The sequence below is a fragment of the Balaenoptera borealis genome (genome assembly GCF_965194805.1).
Source record: "Balaenoptera borealis genome assembly, contig: HAP1_SCAFFOLD_121, whole genome shotgun sequence".
In the NCBI taxonomy this organism is placed as follows: Eukaryota; Metazoa; Chordata; class Mammalia; order Artiodactyla; family Balaenopteridae; genus Balaenoptera; species Balaenoptera borealis.
The window spans coordinates 612,913-631,214 of NW_028123959.1; the positions used below are offsets into that span (position 1 = coordinate 612,913).

At 46.2% G+C, this 18,302-nt stretch overlaps 1 protein-coding gene and 1 pseudogene across 2 annotated transcripts; one reads left to right on the forward strand and one right to left on the reverse strand.

Moving 5' to 3' along the window:
• Positions 1-553: 553 nt before the first annotated feature.
• LOC309621271 (myosin-13-like) lies at positions 554-13,839 on the forward strand (the record flags this gene model as incomplete). The annotated part of the gene is made up of 9 exons (XM_082408841.1): positions 554-814; positions 5,285-5,428; positions 5,514-5,670; positions 7,496-7,523; positions 8,329-8,440; positions 10,981-11,044; positions 11,136-11,234; positions 11,339-11,442; positions 13,021-13,839. 9 exons carry the CDS (start codon positions 554-556, stop codon positions 13,138-13,140), a joined length of 1,089 nt encoding a protein of 362 aa, XP_082264967.1. The 3' UTR covers positions 13,141-13,839.
• On the reverse strand, positions 2,043-4,145 carry LOC309621270 (UBX domain-containing protein 4 pseudogene; annotated as a pseudogene). The gene has a single exon. The product of its transcript is annotated as a UBX domain-containing protein 4 pseudogene (transcript).
• Positions 13,840-18,302: the final 4,463 nt, after the last annotated feature.

Here is an 18,302-nt window from a genome sequence, read left to right on the forward strand (position 1 = left end):
CCATACCTACTGAATCAGAAGCTCTGGGGGTGAGGCCCAGAAATCTGTGTTTTAACAAGCTCTCCAGGTAATTCTGGTGCATATTAAAGTTTGGAACCATTGCACTAGGCCATAATGTCTCCTATCACCTTGTTGCCTGTAATTGGCTAAACAAGTGTGGCAGTACTTTATGTTCAAGTCATTACTTTTCACTGGGCTATCTGAACTTTCTACTAGGAATTATCAACATTCCAGTAATTCTTTTCAGACACCCTTAAGATTTGGGAATGACACCGAGATCATGAGGCTCAAATGTGATGTGTAATTAAGGAAGTATTTTCTGAGGCCTCCTTTATTAGGCTCAGCTTGGCTTCCTCTAATTGGTTTAGACTTCCACACCTGGAGCTGGACTAAGAGATGTCCCCTCAAACTTTTTTCTTGGAGTAAAATATCTCCTTTAGCTCACCCCCACTTGCCCACTCTAGGCCCCTATACCAGGTCCTGGATTCCTCAGAACGTAGGTTAATCCCAGGAACTTTTGAATCTGGCCCCCTGTCTGAATGGAAATAACAGGATGGAGCTCCCCAAAGCTCCAGATTCAGCAGCCCTGGTCTTCCCAGCCCCTGCAGTCATGAGCTCTGATGCAGAGATGGCCATTTTTGGAGAAGCAGCTCCCTACCTGTGGAAATCAGAGAAGGAGAGAATCGAGGCTCCAAATCGCCCATTTGATTCTAAGAAAGCTTGCTTTGCAGTGGATGATAAGGAATTTTACGTGAAAGGTATGATCCAGAGCAAGGAAAATGACAAAGTCACAGTCGAGACCCTCGACAACCGGGTAAGTGTTGATCTCAGATGTCCTTGCTAACATGGGCATCCCCCTTTGCCTTTGGAGTAGAATAGTAGAAATTGCATGCTGGCCCATAGGAATCTGAAGATAGAACAAGACTCACATTGATCTACTCTGAGTGAAGTCGCAGGTAAAAACTGCCATGGCACATACCTTTCCTCTGGCTCTTTCCTTCGAGGACTTGGGCTTTGAGAGTTTTTGTGATGTTTGCTTTGGAGAAAGGGGAAGGTGGTGGTGGAAGAGTTTGGACTGTTTAAGGGAGAGATTGATACAGATTGCTGCTGGATGGGCGAATATACCAAATAGAACTCTCTAGGCTGCAGAGTGACTTACAGAGGGAGCTCCAGAGGCAATGCCTAATTTAATGCAGAGAATTACAGAGCACCATTCAATTCAATCCTTACTGGACACGCACCATGTCTAGGTCACAGTGTCTATCACTCTGCAAATATGAGCAAATCTCAGTCCCGCTTCCCCAAAGTTTATCATCTAGTGTAGGAATCAAGAGTACATGGTGGGTATGGGGACTTCCCTGGTGGCACAGAGGTTAAGAATCCGCCTGCCGATGCAGGGGACACGGGGTCAATCCCCGGTCCCAGAAGATCCCACATGCCGCGGAGCAAATAAGCCCGTGTGCCACAACTACTGAGCCTGCACTCTAGAGCCCGCGAGCCACAACTACTCAGCCCGTGTGCCACAACTACTGAAGCCCGTGTGCCTAGAGCCTGTGCTCTGCAACAAGAGAAGCCATGACAATGAGAAGACCGTGCACCGCAACGAAGAGTAGCCCCCACTCGCCACAACTAGAGAAAAGCCCGTGTGCAGTAAGGAAGACCCAACGCAGCCAAAAATAAATAAATAAAATAATTTTTTAAAAAAAGAGTACGTGGTAGGTATGAATCGCAGTTCACAAATTCAAGCATACAAGACAGATGATGATGACGATGATGATGATGATGATTGTTATTATTAAACTTAACCTCTGGTGTCAGCCTCTTTTCACAGGGCCGGAAATAAATTTTCTGGAGTTACTATTGGGGTCCCCTCCCCAGAGCCATGCCACATTTTCAGTAATACCGCATGGGGTGTCACTGCCCCCCTGAAGGATTGCTAAGAAACAAGCCCCAGTTTCTTTTTTTTTTTTTTTGGAAAAGATTTTTTTTATCCACTGTTTAAGTAAGATTAAAAACTACAAGATTTTGCTTGCAGTTGATGAGCAAGAAGAGAAAAGTTAAACCCAAATTATCATCTGATTGGCTAGTTAAAACGCTCTGACTCAAGATCAAATTATTCAGTGACACACCAGTTACTTTGTGTGGGCTGAGGAGTTCTGGAGCAAAACAGCCCTAAACAAAACATATCATCTGAGAGCACAGGGCTAATGGGCATATGAAATACTAAACAAGAAAGCTGATAAAGGGAGGCTGTCGCAGACCTTTTGCTATTTTAGGCTTCTAGCAGTTGCTTACCATATACAAGGACCTAGCAGCCAGTTATTTTATCTCTTGACTTATCTGAGGTTAAACAACTTTAACCCACTAAGCAGGAATAAAGAGACACTTTGTAGATGAGTTGGAAAACATAAAGCAGTCCCACTTCTCCAGTAGAATTTTAGTTGAATTAAATCATAAGAGAAACAATGATTACTGCACATATTGTCCTTGTCACACTGCATCTGTTGAGTAGAATTTCCATTCCAAGTGTTGTTTTCATCTTCACCATCGTCTTGAGTCCTCAATCTGTATATCTTGCCCTCCTTTTTAAAGTCTTCCCCCCGTTTCTCCAGCACTCTTTTTCTGACTGGTTCCCTTTTTTCTGAGTTGCTAGAGGATGCAAGGTTTGAGGATTCCAATGATGCTGCTCTCACCGAGGTCTGTGCAGGAGGAGGATTACTAAATAAGAAGTTGCTAAACAATCTCCAGATGGCAAGGAATGGGTAAAGTACTGTCCCCAAGAATGTCCAAAAGTCGCCACTGGAAGAATGTACCATGGATGCAGTTGGTCTTCCTGCTGGCAACAGTACCACTGAAGCACTTGGGGCAAGTTCCAAATCCAGTAATTTCTTTTTATAATCTTCTTTGGTAAATTCCCTCCTGGGAAACATTGTTGCTAATGAAAAATTACCGTAAGTGTTGCCAACAGTCTGTGCAGCAAACTGCCTTGCTGCTTCTAGAGGAGCATCAGAAGGGAACTGATTTGTGAAGGAAGAACCATCAGGAAGACGGAATTGAATTCTCGCAACACTGCTTCTTTCTGTTGTGGAAGAGTCTCTCTTGACTTCCATTTCTGCCTGTTTGGCCAGCAGGGCAGCAGCTTTAGCAGCTTCTACTTCTTCCTTTGTCTTTGCAAAACGAGCAGCTCTCTCTGCACGGTCCAGTGCAATCTTCTGTTTTATACGCTCTCGAGCTGCCCTATCTTCTGCCTTTTCTCTGTTCCTTTCCTCTAACATTCCTTTTGTTAATTCTTCTTCTTGCTTTCTTTTATAATCCAACATTTCTTTTCCAGTTTTCCTCCTCTCAATTTCCTCCTTAATCTCTCTCTGTTCTTCCTCTTTCCTTTTCTCTTCTCTCTTTTCTTCAAGTTTTTTGGTTAGTCTTTCCACTCTGACGGTGAGCTCCTCTGTAGGTCTCTGATTTGAACATCCACCAGGCTCTGGAGACACAGTGGCCTGGCCTGAAATTTCTCCTCCTGTTGCAGAATCTGACTTTGTATCAGAAGTGGGTGGTGTCTCACAGAGCTCTACATTTCTGGACTGACAGTTTTCAGAAGTGTTGTTCTGATCAAATGAGGTGGATGGAGTAGAGACTGAACTTTCTCACTGGCCACTATTTGCCACTGATATTTCACCTTTTAACGAGTGCATCTGCCGGACTTTGTGGATTCTGGTAACAAGTTCATCTGCAGGAACACTTCCTGCTATTACTTCCAAGGGAATTCCACTGTCTCCAATAAAGAAACTGGATGGAACACACACTACAGGATAGATCTGTGAAAACTGTAGGCAGGCTTCACTTTTGGTATCGATTTTCACAGCAACAAAACTGTTTGAAGATGCTTCTGTCACTTTCTCATCTTCCCAACTTGCAGCCATCTGTGTAGCCTGTTCATCATCACCTGCCACGAACACCACGACGACCGCGCCGCTCCTCTTGGCCGACGCGATGGCGGCCGGAATGGCGCCCTGGAACCACAGTATCGCTGCCCTCGGCACAGGCGCTCGCTCGGCGTGTTGCCGCCTCGGTCCCGGAGCCGGCCCCGCCTTCTCTGTCTTTGGGCCCCCGTGGACCGCCTCCGGCTCTGCACCGGCACGCGGGCCCATCAGCGGCTCCAAGGAGGCATGAAGCGCGCAGGCCGCGGCGCGCCCTATGACGCATGACGCTACGCGTCGCCATTGGCAGCGCGACCCCGTCCTTTGTCTCGTTGGCAAGTCGGTGCGTGTGGCAGCCCGGGAGACCGCAGGCCCTGCAGTCCCGGAAGTGGAAGGAGCGCCCCAGTTTCTGAACCTTCAGGACACACAGATTTCTCCATCTTCCTTATGCTATTTTGGATGTCCCTCTCTCTCTAGTTTAGGGCGGTGGGGCAGAAGGGCTTCCTTTCCTCAAGAAATTTGGTCTATATCAACAAATCTCCTCCCTTTTATCTTTTTGGTAAAACCCTCAAAGCTCTTCTGAGGATTCGGGCTTTTGGAAAACAAACGCTAGAAAGGCTTACAGGCTCTCTTGCTTTTATGCCCTATTTTCTACCTTTCCTGAGTAATGGAGTGCCAGTTGTATGCTTAAAGGGGAGGGAAAACAGAGAGGGGAAAATTAGGTAATAGTCTCAAAATACTGTTCAGGCATGGACCATGCTTCAAGTCCAAATGTTTTAACTATTAGGGCAGCGGTGCAAGGAATTCTGGAAGCCTTGAAAAGACAGGGGAGAGAAGAAACAGGTCATGGAAGCGATGGCACTTCAGAAGAGCTTTGAAGGTTGCTAGATGTAATTTCAATGTAGATATATTCCAGACAAAGGGACCCACATGAGCAGAGGTATTGAGGTGGAGATTTACAGAATACACTGGAAGAGTTTTTTCCAATCTTCCAAGCTTGATCTCATTGCAGCACTCATAGCAAATGGGGTAAACAGAGGCAAGCTGCTGTGGCCTTGGCCATCCTGAGTTCCACCTGGCCACCCTGAGGCTGAAGGGCTCTATAACTTTGCACACCTGTAACCCTCTTCTGGCACACAGAATGGCATGCTGACTTGGAGGCATCAGACCAGAATTGGTTATACAGTTTGACCAGTCTTAGATTTATCAAGAACAGTTATTTACAGATCATCTCTGGGCACAGAAATGATCCATAGAGTTAACCACGGTAATGGGGTAATCTCACCACAATATCTCACCATTTTCACCCCACTGGTAGGTCACCACATCGGCTCTCCCACTCATCATGTGATTTTCCTCTCAATATCCAGACACTCACTCCGAACAGTGACCAAGTCTTCCCCATGAACCCTCCCAAATTTGACAAGATCGAGGACATGGCCATGATGACCCACCTACACGAGCCAGGAGTGCTGTACAACCTCAAAGAGCGTTACGCAGCCTGGATGATCTACGTGAGTACCCTTCAACCTCTCTTTATTCCATTTCCTTCTCTTAGTAAAGTCAAGATCCATAGGTTGAATTTTCTGATTTTCTCAGACCTACTCAGGCCTCTTCTGTGTCACCGTCAACCCCTACCAGTGGCTGCCGGTGTACAACCCTGAGGTGGTGACGGCCTACAGAGGCAAAAAGCACCAGGAGGCCCCGCCCCGCATCTTCTCCATCTCTGACAACGCCTATCAGTTCATGTTGACTGGTGAGTAATTTCTTTAATCCATATTTTAAAAAATAGTTTTAGTGAAGTATTCAAGTCCTTTAACTGCACTGGTTCTTAGTTAATTACTCGAGCCCTTCACAGGCTTTGGTCATCCAAACGGTGCAATGACCAAAGTGACCTCAGTAGATTCAGAGGATGTCAGGATGGAAAACCAGGGGCGCAGTATCTTCCATTACCAGTCACGGTTCTTAAGCCAGAGCTTGGGACTGAAGCCACACTAAGTACATGCTTCTCTGGGGGTGGATGTGAAGCACAAGGAGATGCGCTGCCCCCAACTCCAAAGAAACCCCCAACAGGAGCACACTTGGAAGAGAGACTATATTAGTAGCCACTTAGGAATGCAAAGTTGGAGAAATGGGCACAGCAACTTCCCTTCACCTGTTTTCTCAGGCTCCCTCTTTCTCCTCCTTAAATTTCCAGAATAGCAGATGAAATAGCAGAGATGTGGTAATACTGTCACCCTTGTCATGCCTAACATCACTTCGGTCTGTTCCACTTTCACCTGATTTGACTTGGTGCAGAGAGAAGAAGTAGAAGCAAACATCTGAGATCTGAAGATGCTTAAAAGTCATCCAGGACAATGTTGCCCAAACTTCAGCCATTCCAATGTCACATTCGCAATCCTGGCCATTTCTGCATATTTAAAATCTTTCCTTATAGTGACTGAAGTTCCGTCCATTTCAAAAAGGAAGAATAGGGAATTCCCTGGTGGTCCAATGGTTAAGACTCTGTGCTTCCACTGCAGGGGACACGGATTCGATACCTGGTCAGGGAACTAAGATCCCACATGCCACGTGGCGTGGCCAAAAATAAAAACAAAATAGGAACCGAACAAATCTGCCCTTTGATCTGGAGGAAAACTATTTTTTTAAAAAAGGAAGAATAATATCACTATTAGTATTAGTTTCTTAGGACTGCCATAACCAAGTACTACACACTGGGTGGCCTAAGCAACAGAAATGCATTGTGTCACAGCTCTGGAGCCTGGAAGTCTGAGATCAAGGTGTCAGCAGGGTTGGTTCCCTCTGAGGGCCGAGAGGGAGAATGTGGTCCAGGCCACTCTCCCAGCTCCCGGTGGTTTGCTGGCCATCCTTGCCATCCCTTGGCTTATAGAATCATCACCTTGATCTGCACTTTCATCTTCACATTGTGTTCTCATCTGTCTCCAAATTTCTCTTTTTATAAGGACACCAGTCATATTGGATTAGGGGCCCACCTACTCCAGTATGACCTCATCTTCACTAATTACATCTGCAATGACCCTATTTCCAAATAAGGTCACATTTTGAGGTACTGGGGGTTAGTTAGGGCCTCAACATATTAGTTTGTTGGGGGGAACACAATTCAACCTATAACACTCTTGTAAATGGAAAACCACGGTCACTGTCCACAAGTAGAAAGTAAAGGTGAAAGAAAAAGGCAATGACAACAAATCAGTGTCCATAAATTCTAATTAGAAGCTGTGGCTTCTTTCAAGTTCTAAGTCTGAGACTTGCTCTCTTTTTTGAAAAGGGAGATAAGAAAGCGCTATTGAGGAGGTAAAGATCTGTGAACACGAATAACTTCCACACTGTGGGACTCACTGTTCACTTCCCATGCTGCCCACGTTACACATCCAGCATTTGGGAAATCTGCACAAATTGTCTCCAAGAAGATTCGACATGCCGAAATCATCACACCACTAGTGAATGGCAAAGCCAGAACTAGAACTCATGGGCTCTGTCTACCCCCAATGTTGCCTGATTTGTATATCCTGCCTGTATGTTGTTTATTTATTCTGTCCTGCTTCCTTCTGCATTTCTAGATCGAGACAACCAGTCCGTCCTCATCGCGTGAGTAACCTGTGTTGTTGCCATGATGACTTGGAAGGGGCTGTCCATTCCTTCTGCTCTCCTTTAGCTCACTTACTTTTTTAAAAAAATTTATTTTATTGAAGTATACTTGATTTACAATGTTGTATTAATGTCTGCTGTACAGCAAAGTGATTCAGTTATACATATATATTCCTTTTCATATTCTTTTCCATTTTGTTTTATCACAAGGTATTGAATATAGTTCCCTGTGCAATGCAGTAGGACCTTGTTGGTTATGCATTCTATATCTAATAGTTTGCATCTACTCATCCCAAACTCTCAATCCATTTGTCCTCCATTCCCCCTTTCCTTGGTCCCCTTGGCAATTACAAGTCTGCTCTCTATGTCTGTGTATCTCACTTTATTTTATTTTATTTTACTTTATTATATTTTATTTATTTTTGGGTGTGTCGGGTCTTAGTTGCAGCACTCGGGATCTTTTGTTGGGGCGTGTGGGCTCTTCGCTGTGGTGTACAGGCTTCTCTCTAGTTGTGGCGGGCGGGTTTTCTCTTCTCTAGTTGTGGCACGCAGGCTCCAGAGTGCGTGGGCTCTGTAGTTGTGGCACGCAGGCACCAGAGCACGTGGGATCTGTAGTTTGTGGCACGTGGGCTCTAATTGAGGTGCGCAAGCTCAGTAGTTATGGTGTGTGGGCTCGGTTGCCCCACGGCATGTGGGATCTTAGTTCCCTGACCAGGGATTGAACCCGCGTCCCTTGCATTGCAAGGCGGGTTCTTTACCACTGGACCACCAGGGAAGTCCCTCTCACTTACTTTTAAATCAACAGCGGAGAATCCGGGGCTGGGAAGACAGTGAACACCAAGCATGTGATCCAGCACTTTGCAGCAATTGCGGTCACTGGGGAGAAGAGGAAGGAGCAGCGGCCGGGCAAGATGCAGGTGAGCAGCTTCCTGCACCTGGAAGGCTTGCTGGAATGAGTATAACTGAAACCCCAGGTGAGCCCCAAGTGTCTGCAGGGCTTTGTGCACAGCACGAGGTCCTGCCCCAGGGGGTGTTTACGGGGCAAGGCAGGAAATGGCTCCACCTTGTGGACTCGGGCTCTAGCACCAGCTCCATCAGCAACAGCCGAGTGACCTTGAACAACTCCACATCCTCCTTTGGAGAAGGAATGGTTTAGGCCAGTGGTTCTCAAACTGGAGTGCACGTCAGAATCACCAGGAGGGTTCGTTAACAACGGATTGCTGGTCCCCAGGCCCAGAATTTCTGACTGAAATTCCTGTCTCACATTCAAAATCCTGGCATGTTGCATTTCTGTCATGTTCCCATTGTTCATGCCCTGTCCAGGGATCACACTTTGAGAACCACTGGGCTGGACAGTAGTTTCCAAACAGCTCTGAAGTCAGAAAGGCAAGCAATCATGTGGGGAAGGGGGAAAGGTGAAAACTCTGCTTTCTATAAGTGGATTTCTACGTAATAATTCTCACAGAATATTTTATGCAACTTAAACATTTTTTTTGAGAACCACTGTTTCTATCATATGGGTCACTTTCATTGCTCACAGTCTGTTTCTACTTCTGAACCCGAATATCTGTATAAATGGGTCCTGGTGCATGCATGAACAGAGGTCTATATTTTACAAATCCATAATTTATGATAAAATGTTATCAGAGAAGAAAGGCCATCTGGGAGATTGAGAGGTAGCGGGTAGGGCTCCAACCTGGAATCTGGTGTGGCCAGAAGCCACTTTGATGCTGTGCTAAGACTCCTTCTACGATGGGACCTTGAAGCCTCCTTGGGTGGGGTGGGGATGGGCCTGTGGGTACTCAGCACAACTGTACCTGCCACCAGCCTGAGCTGGGCGACATCTCTCCCTGGGACCTTCCCAGAGCATCCACACTTTTGAGTCACTAGGAAGTTACTTCGGAAGACGTCCAAAGTCCTCTCTTTTCCTCTTCTCACTTATTATTAGGGAACCCTGGAAGACCAGATCATCCAGGCCAACCCCCTCCTGGAGGCCTTTGGAAATGTCAAGACCGTGAGGAATGACAACTCCTTGAGATTCGTTAAGACTCAGTCCAATTGTCAATGACCCCCAGAAAGAAAACCCTCTCCTCCAATGCTGAATATGAAAAATGGCCACATAAACTAGGATATACCTGGCCTTAGTCTACCCCCAAGCGCTTCAGATCAAGCTGCCCAACCGGGATATTCTGATAACCCTTCAAAGAACATTTTGTCTTATTCCCAGCCGAAGGAAGATTTAGCTGTCCTTCCCTAACTAATCAGCATCACCTCAGAGCCTCCTGAAGTCACAATGATTCAAGATTCAAATTCCACAAGTACAAAATGACTTCTCTATGCTAAAATTGGTCTCTTCAGGTGGAAGCATTTTAAAATACATAAGTCCATTGAACAGTATCCACTGACTTATTAGCCATGAAAACCTTAGTGTGAAGTTAGTTAGCAGATCTGACCTTCTCCAAGTCAGGAGGTGCTGGGAGGAGGGAAAACCTGGTGGAGGCAGCAGAGCTCAAAAATTGGGAAGAAGTTGATATTGAAGATACTGAAGGATATGTCCCATCCTTCAATGTTTCACTTAGGATTAGCTCAACCAAAGAGGCATTTACTTCTGACACTGGCAAATAAACAAGTATCCAGTCTCCTATCTAATTTCACTGGCCAGTAGAGCAAGTACCCAGAGGCACTTGCATTCAGCAGCTAGAACTCCTGAAGAGCGAACACATAATTCACATAAACCTACACTGGTCCTTCATTAACTCTTCTTAGGCTTCATTCAGAGAATACTGAGAATACTACTGAGGATGTACTACATTCCAGGGTCTGTGGGTGAACAAGCAAGGCAATATTTTTGCGCTCCAATTGGCTCACAGAGTGGTAGCGACCAATTAAGCAGATGATGTAAGAAGGGAATATACACACACACATATATACTATATATAATTTCACCCCTCACTCCCCAAGATTGGGGGAACCCAAGTGCTGAGTGGGTCTTTGGGGAGCCAGGAGGCCTGGCCTGGGGGCTAGGTTTGCATGTAGGAAGTAGTAAGGAAAACTGAGGCAAGAAATCTCAGAAGTAAAATCCAGAGGCAAAAAAGAAGTCAGATAGTCCAACCAGGTTATCAGTTCAAAGGTGTTACAAAGAGTTTGAGCAGGATAAAGACCAAGGAGACAGTCAGGTGTGAGGTGGTCCCAAACAGAGACTTGAGAGGGAGCCTGCAGGCATCCCCAGAGCTGTGGGAACAGGTCCAGGTGCTTTGGGCAGAGCTACCTGAGTCTTGGCTGAGCCGGCGTGGGGACCAGATGCCAAGCAAACAGAGAGGAGGAAGGTCCTCCTGCTTCTGGCATCACCTCCTCCGTGAGCCTACACAGCCCACCCATCCTCAGTAGTACCTAACAGAAGCTGGCTACAGTACCATAGAAAGAAAATAACTGTGTTTTTCAATCTGTCTTTGGACAGGGGACGTTCATTCGCATTCACTTTGGAGCCACAGGAAAGCTGGTGTCAGCGGACATTGAAACCTGTGAGTCCAAACACTCTATCTGGCACCTTGGCTTTGGCCACAGAGGCATCTCCTGGGGACCCTAAAATCACATCGTTTTTTGTTATCTTAGATCTCTTAGAAAAATCCAGGGTGGCATTTCAGTTATCCCGTGAGAGAGGCTATCATATTTTTTACCAAATCATGTCAAACAAGAAGCCGGAACTTATGGGTAAGTTCCTTGGTTATCATTCTCATCTTCCAAATCGATCACATTGGAAAAAAACTCAGAGTCAGTTGTGCATAAGATGCTAAAGGGATCCTTCTGCTTCACAGACCTGCTTCTCATTTCAACCAACCCCTTTGACTTCCCCTTTGTGAGCCAAGGAGAGGTCACCGTGGCCAGTATTGATGACAGTGAGGAACTGTTGGCCACTGATGTAAGTATTTTGTGTGTTTATTTACTTACGTAAGGAATTGTTGAATTTATGAACTGAGAGGTACCCATGATCTCAGGAGGAAGCTGGGATGCAGGGATGCTCAGTGATTAGACCCAAGAGCTCAGAGAATTAGTACAGATCACACCCCTCCCCCACTTGGTTCCATTTCAGAAGATTCCAGGAAATGGGAATACAGAAAGTTCTCCAAAATAGGCCTTCAGTTCCATTCTCCAGCTTTTTAGAGTAAATGTTTGCATGGATAAGGTCTTTAAAGTTTTTGTTGGAAGTTTTCAGGGTACAAAACCATCTACATGGTTCTTTTAAGAAAATCTAGAAAATACACAAAAGTCTAAAGCAGGAGAAAAACAGTCCCGCTCTGCAGCAGCCGTTCCATTCCTCCGGTTACCTGTCACCTCGGGCTCACAGTAGGCACCCACCTCCTCAATACACCTGTCAGGCCTCTGGCCTTTAGCTTTGGGGAGTATCTCCAGGGTCAATAACCATAATATTAACTGAGTGCATTGAGCACTCACGCATGCTAGGAACTGAGAAAAGAGCTTTGCCTCAACAAAACCTCTGGGATCAGCACCACTGCTACCCTCGTTTCATAAAGGTAGAAGCTGAGTCTTAGAAAAATAACACACGATTTGCACGAAGACAGTATGTAAACGACGGTCTGAACCCAGATCTGCCCAACCCCAGAACTTGCATTTTTAACCCTAACCCTAACCCCTAACCCCTAACCCTAACCCCTAACCCTAACCCTAAACCCTAACCCTAACCCTAAACCCTAAACCCTAACCCTAAACCCTAAACCCTAAACCCTAACCCTAAACCCTAACCCTAAACCCTAACCCTAACAACCCTAACCTTAACCCTAACCCGAACCCTAACCCTCTAACCCTAACCCTAACCCTAAACCCTAACCCTAACCCTAACAACCCTAACCTTAACCCTAACCCGAACCCTAACCCTAACCCTCTAACCCTAACCCTAACCCTAAACCCTAAACCCTAAACCCTAACCCTAACCCCTAAACCCTAACCCTAAACCCTAACCCTAAACCCTAAACCCTAACCCTAACCCTAACCCTAACGACCCTGACCCTGACCCTGGCCCTGGCCCTAACCCTAACCCTAACCTCATAGTGTTGCTGACCCTTCCATTGATATAATTGTATGTAATTGAACTTATTCAATATATCTATTAAACATCTGCCCTCTGCCCAACACCCTCCCAGGTGTTGGAAATGCAATGAAAATACTCCATAAGGTGCGCACCTGATGGGCACATTGTTAACAAAAGGCTTTTACATTTGCACCAGTAGTTTCTCCTTAAGGTCATCACTTGCCAATTAATGACCATGCTGTTTAGGAAGCTCATTAAACACCCAGGAGTCACGGTTCCCTGCAGGCTCTCCCGTTCTCCCTCGGGCACTCTTCCACCCTCTCTAGGTTTCAGTTTCCAGGAACTCGAGCCTATTGAGAGAGTGAGGAAATAGCTAATCTGGTTTTTGGATGATAGACCATAAACCAGATTTAAAGAAAAATATGTCATTGCTGGTTTTCATTCAAACAGACAGGTATAATGAAGGAAGGAACCCCTCTGGCCCTCCAGGAGTTGCCTGGGAACCTAGTCTGTGAAATACTTATACATCAAGAGATGGCTCTGAGCTGGAATTCTACAAAAGAAGAGTAGAGCAACCCAGTACAGCTTTATACCCCCTCAGCCGCAGGAGGAGAATGGCTGCAGGCTACTGAAAGCCAGCAGCATTGACAAATTAACTCCCCCCAGCCTTTGCCAAACCACAGTGGTACCTCTGAGTTCTCTGTTTCCTTCTCTATTCTGACTCTTTTCTCAATAAATCCACATTTCTTAATAGAGTGTCACAGTGGAAGCAAAACAGACCTTCAATTTTCAGACCTCAATTTATAAAGCAAAGGTTCTAGGGGTTTTGTTTTTAAATTAAAGGACCACATCATTTGAAAATTGTACAGGTTCTAATTCTTCAGTTCCAAGACACCAAACACACTGCATGCGGTCCCCATGGAAAGGCCCCTCTCAGCAGAAGCGCCACCGATTCCACAATGAAAGGGCAGCAAGGTGCCCTTCTCCCTTCTCTGCTGCCTGGATGGCCCCCATGTTTTTCAATCCATGCCCCCTGGCAAGTTTCTAAGGTGCAATTCTGAGACCCTTCCCTTTCCCATCCCAGCAGGTGGCCAAGGGCCGGCCCGGGCTGGAGACGTGCAGGAAGCAGAGCTGGGCCAGCTGGCCAGAGTGGGGTTTGGGGGTTCTCAGCAGGAGAAATCACCATGCAGGATAAATCCCTTGGCCTTGCCATAAGCCAAGGGCAAGTCTCTCAGGGCTACGGGCCCTCTCAGGTTCTCCTTGCAGATACCTCGCATGGGGCACTTGGCTACTTGGGAAAACCGCGCGGGAGTGAGCTTTACACCAGCAGATGTTTTGTAAAATTGAACGGGGTAGGCTCGGGCCTGTCCTCAAAGCCTCTACTCAAAGGCGAGCCCTTCCTGCGGCCGCCAGGTCAGGGGGCTCCGCGACTGTGCCGAACAGCTCTGGTGTGAGTCGTGGTTCCCTCCTCCACCCACCCCCACGAGCCCCCGTCCCCTTACCTGAGGCCCGCGGCCCTCCGCTCCGCGCTTGGATGCCGCTGGGGTGCCAAAGACCCACGGGAGGGGTCGTTCCCGGCCCGCACCGCGTCCGCGCGGCACAGCACGGTCTCGGCACTCCGGGCACGGGCGCCTGGGGCCGGGCGTCCCCTCTCCTGCGAGCGCGAGGCAGGAAGCGGCGCCCCTGCGAGGCCGCTAGCGATGCCCCGGCGCGCGGGCCCCTGCGGCGCGGAGACCGCTCCAGGCTGGACTCAGCGAGGCCAAGGCCGCCAGGACGAGCGCTTGCCGGGACCCGGCTCGGGCGGCGGAGCTGCAGGCCCCCACAAACAACCCAGTTTTTTAAATGGAAAAAGGACTTGAAAAGACCCTTCTCCAGATAAGACATACAAATGGTCAACAAACACCTGAAGAGATGTTAAACATCGTTAGTCACGATGGAAATGCACATTAATACCACAACGCCATACCCCTCCACAAACACTAGAAGGCCTATAATCAAGAGAATTAAAAATAACAAATTTTGGCAAAAATGTAGAGACATTGATACAGAGTTTCCCATGGGGAAAATGAATCGGTCCAGGAGATGGATGGTGAGAATATTTGTACAACAATGTGAATGTAGTTAATGCCACAGAACTGTATACTCAAAATGGTTTAAATGGTAAATGTTACTTTTAATCACAATGAAAAGAATGAATGAAGCACTGATGATACATGTTAGAACATGGATGAACACTGAAAACATTCTAAGTCAAAGAGCTCATGCAGAAAAGGTCACCCAGGTCATACTTAGCTCATGTGTTTTAAATCCATAAAGGTTTTGAAAATGAGGGAAAGTCTCAATAATGGTTTCAGAAAAAGAAAACTGGATCAGAATGGGAAAAGACATTTCCATAGAGTTGCGGAGATAGTGAATGTTGAAGTGGGCCCGTGGATAGGATTATAAGGTAGAACCATAAAATTTCGTCTTTGGGTCTTTATGTTCTGGTTCCCTGGGAGAGGACCCCAGTATTGCATAAAACACACTGGAGTAGTTTATGTGAGGTGGTGTATTTTGTACTGCTACTTATAGTTTTTTTATACACTTGAAATTACTGAGGAGTACATTACTTTTCAAAAGAACCAGGTCAAAACCATGCCCAAAAAAAGCAGAGAAGACATCCAACTTCATAATAGAGGCCAAGCCTTAACCAGATGCGGTTCACCTAAAGTGGTGACGCTCATCATTCTTGTAGGGTCCACGCGTTATTAACAGGCACCATGGGAAGGTTATATTAGGAGCCACTGTGTCTTGGGTGCTGTGGATGACCTGGCTTTAGTAGAAACAGTGGGATTTCTGAATTCTAGTCTCCCACATCAAACCACCAAAAACCTGTTAGAACTAATAAACGAATTTAGTAAAGCTGCAGGGTAAAAAATCAGTACACAAAAATCACTTCTCTTTCTTTCTTTTTTTTTTATAAATTTTTAAAAAAATATTTATTTCTTTATTTATCTTTGGCTGCATTGGGTCTTCGTTGCTGTGCACGGACTTTCTCTAGCTGCAGCAAGCAGGGGCTACTCTTCATTGCGGTGCACAGGCTTCTCATTGCGGTGGCTTCTCTTGTTGTGGAGCACGGGCTGTAAGACAGCAGGCTTCAGTAGTTGTGGCACACGACCTCAGCAGTTGTCGCTCGCGGGCTCCAGAGCACAGGCTCAGTAGCTGTGGTGCACGGGCTTAGTTGTTCCAAAGCATGTGGGATCTTCCCAGACCAGGGCTCGAACCCGTGTTCCCTGTATTGGCAGGCAGGTTCTTAACCACTGAGCCACAAAGGAAGCCCTAAAAATCACTTGTCTTTCTATACACTAATAATGTGCCATCAGAAAGAGAAATGAAGAAAACAATCCCATTTACAATTGCATCTAAAAAATAACTGGGAATAAATTGAACCAAGGATGTGAAAGCACACTGAAAACTGTAAAACACTGATAAAAGAAACTGAACAGACACAAATGAATGGAAAGCTATACCGTGCTCATGGATGCAAAGAACACTGTTAAAATGTCCATTCTACCAAAAGCAATGTTCAAATGCAAAGCAAGCCTGGTCAGAACTCCAATGGCATTCTTCACAGAAATACAGCAAACGTTCCTAACATTTGTGTGGAAACACAAAGGCCCCTGAATAGCCAAAGGGAGTCTGAGAAAGGAGAACAGGTTGCAGGCATCTCGCTCCCTGACTTCACACTACATTACGAAGCTACAGTCACCAAAAAGTGTGCAATTGGCACAAAAACAGGCACACAGACCAGAGGAACAGGACAGAGACCCAAGAAATAAACCTACGGTTATGCGGTAAGTTAATTCACAAGAAAAGAGCCAAGAACATACACTGGGGAAACAACAGTCCCCTCAATAAATGGTGCTGGCAAAACTGGACACCACACACCAAAGAACACTGCACTCTGTCTACACCACACAAAAACTGGCTAAAAACCCAGTGTTCCACATGAAGCCCTTCCTCTCCTGGGTCCTCTGAGGACAGACACCCTCAGCACTCAACTAGACACAAGAACCTTCTCCCCCACTTTTCCTCACCTTTTCTTTTAGCAGCGTCACCTCCCAGCAGGTCCAGAGGAGACCTGCCTCCTGTCAGCGTGAACTGGACCCCACAGTGTCCCAAAGCCCCAGTGGGTCCTGAAGAGACCCGGCTTCTGCTACATCCATTCTGCTGTGGAAATTCAAATTGAAATAGAGCCAAATGACCCATGAATTCTCCAAAATAGTTAAGGAGCAGTTAACTAGAAACCGTAAGAAATGAAATGATTATAGACACAGACTTATTTTTTTTTAATATTTATTTATTTAGCTTCGCTGGGTCTTAGCTGTGTCACACGGGACCTTTTTCTTTTTTAAGTTGCAGCATGCGAACTCTTATTTGAGGCACGTGGGATCTAGTTCCCTGACCAGGGATGGAACCCAGGCCCCCTGCACTGGGAGCACGGAGCCTTAGCCACAGGACCACCAGGGAAGTCCCTAGACACAAACTTTAAAACTTATGCCAAATTCACACAAATTTATTCACAGACATTTCAAATGCAAGGCTATGAAAATTACAGAGAAACATAGAAGAAAATCTACATGACCTTGGATTTCGTCTATAGATCACGAGCTTTGAGTTTTAACATACAAGGCCAATCACAAAAGAAAAAAATATGGTGGACTTTATAAAATTAAAGATTTCTACTCTCAAAGACCTTATTCACAAAGTCAAAATGAGGCAGGAGATAAATGGTCACCAGCCTACGCATTTACAACTGACCTCCGGTTCACACTTCCTGGGGTGAGAAAAAAATGGGCTCCTGGCTGGACATTCATTACCAACCCCCTGTTTACTTTTCCTGAAACAAGAGACAAACGGGCTCTAGGACTACATATTTATGACCGGACTCCTGTCTATATTTCGAGGTCTGCACCTCGATATGAAAACCAGCAACAGAAATAGGGTAAATAACCAGACATTGGACATTTTTATGGGAGGGACAGAGTGGGACTAAACCCTGTTAAAAGATCAAGAGGTCATACATTTCTCATCCTTGGGGCAAGGGAAACATTGCACATGTGCAGAAAGGTTCCTTGGGGGTCAAAAAGGAAGGGGCACCACCCCAAAATAGGTGATGCTAAGGTCGTCCCACAGGCCTCTGGGTGGTAATCCATCTTGGAAAAAAGTTGCGCACGCATGTTGGGGAGGGTCCTAGGGCAGGGAAGGTGTGGAAAAAGAAACCAGATAATTGGCCAGAGGTGAACAGAGACCCGGAAGAACTGCCCTATATAAGTGACTTAACCGCCTCTCTACTGCACTCCTCCTCATTAGGGAGGGTGTCCACACCCTTTCTCTCCGGGTGTGCATCTCTGCCTTGCTTCTGTCTGAACTAAACAAACGGTTTCTCTGTGTGCTCTCCCACTTGTTGCTGTGCTATGTCTCTAATAATAAACTTTGTACCTGTTTTTACAGTTTTTACCTCTATGAGAAATGCATTTTTCACTGGGGGCAAGAGCTAGTGGGGGTGGTGGCTAGGATTCCTGGTTTTCATCCAGGCTCCCCAGGTTCAATTCCTGGGCAGGGAATGAAGATCTCGCTTCATGCCACCACTCACTGCCGCCTCTCCAAGATAAAAAAGACAAGCCACAAACTGGGAGAAAAATACTTGTAAACCACATATCCAGTAAACGACTTGGACTCAAAATGGACAC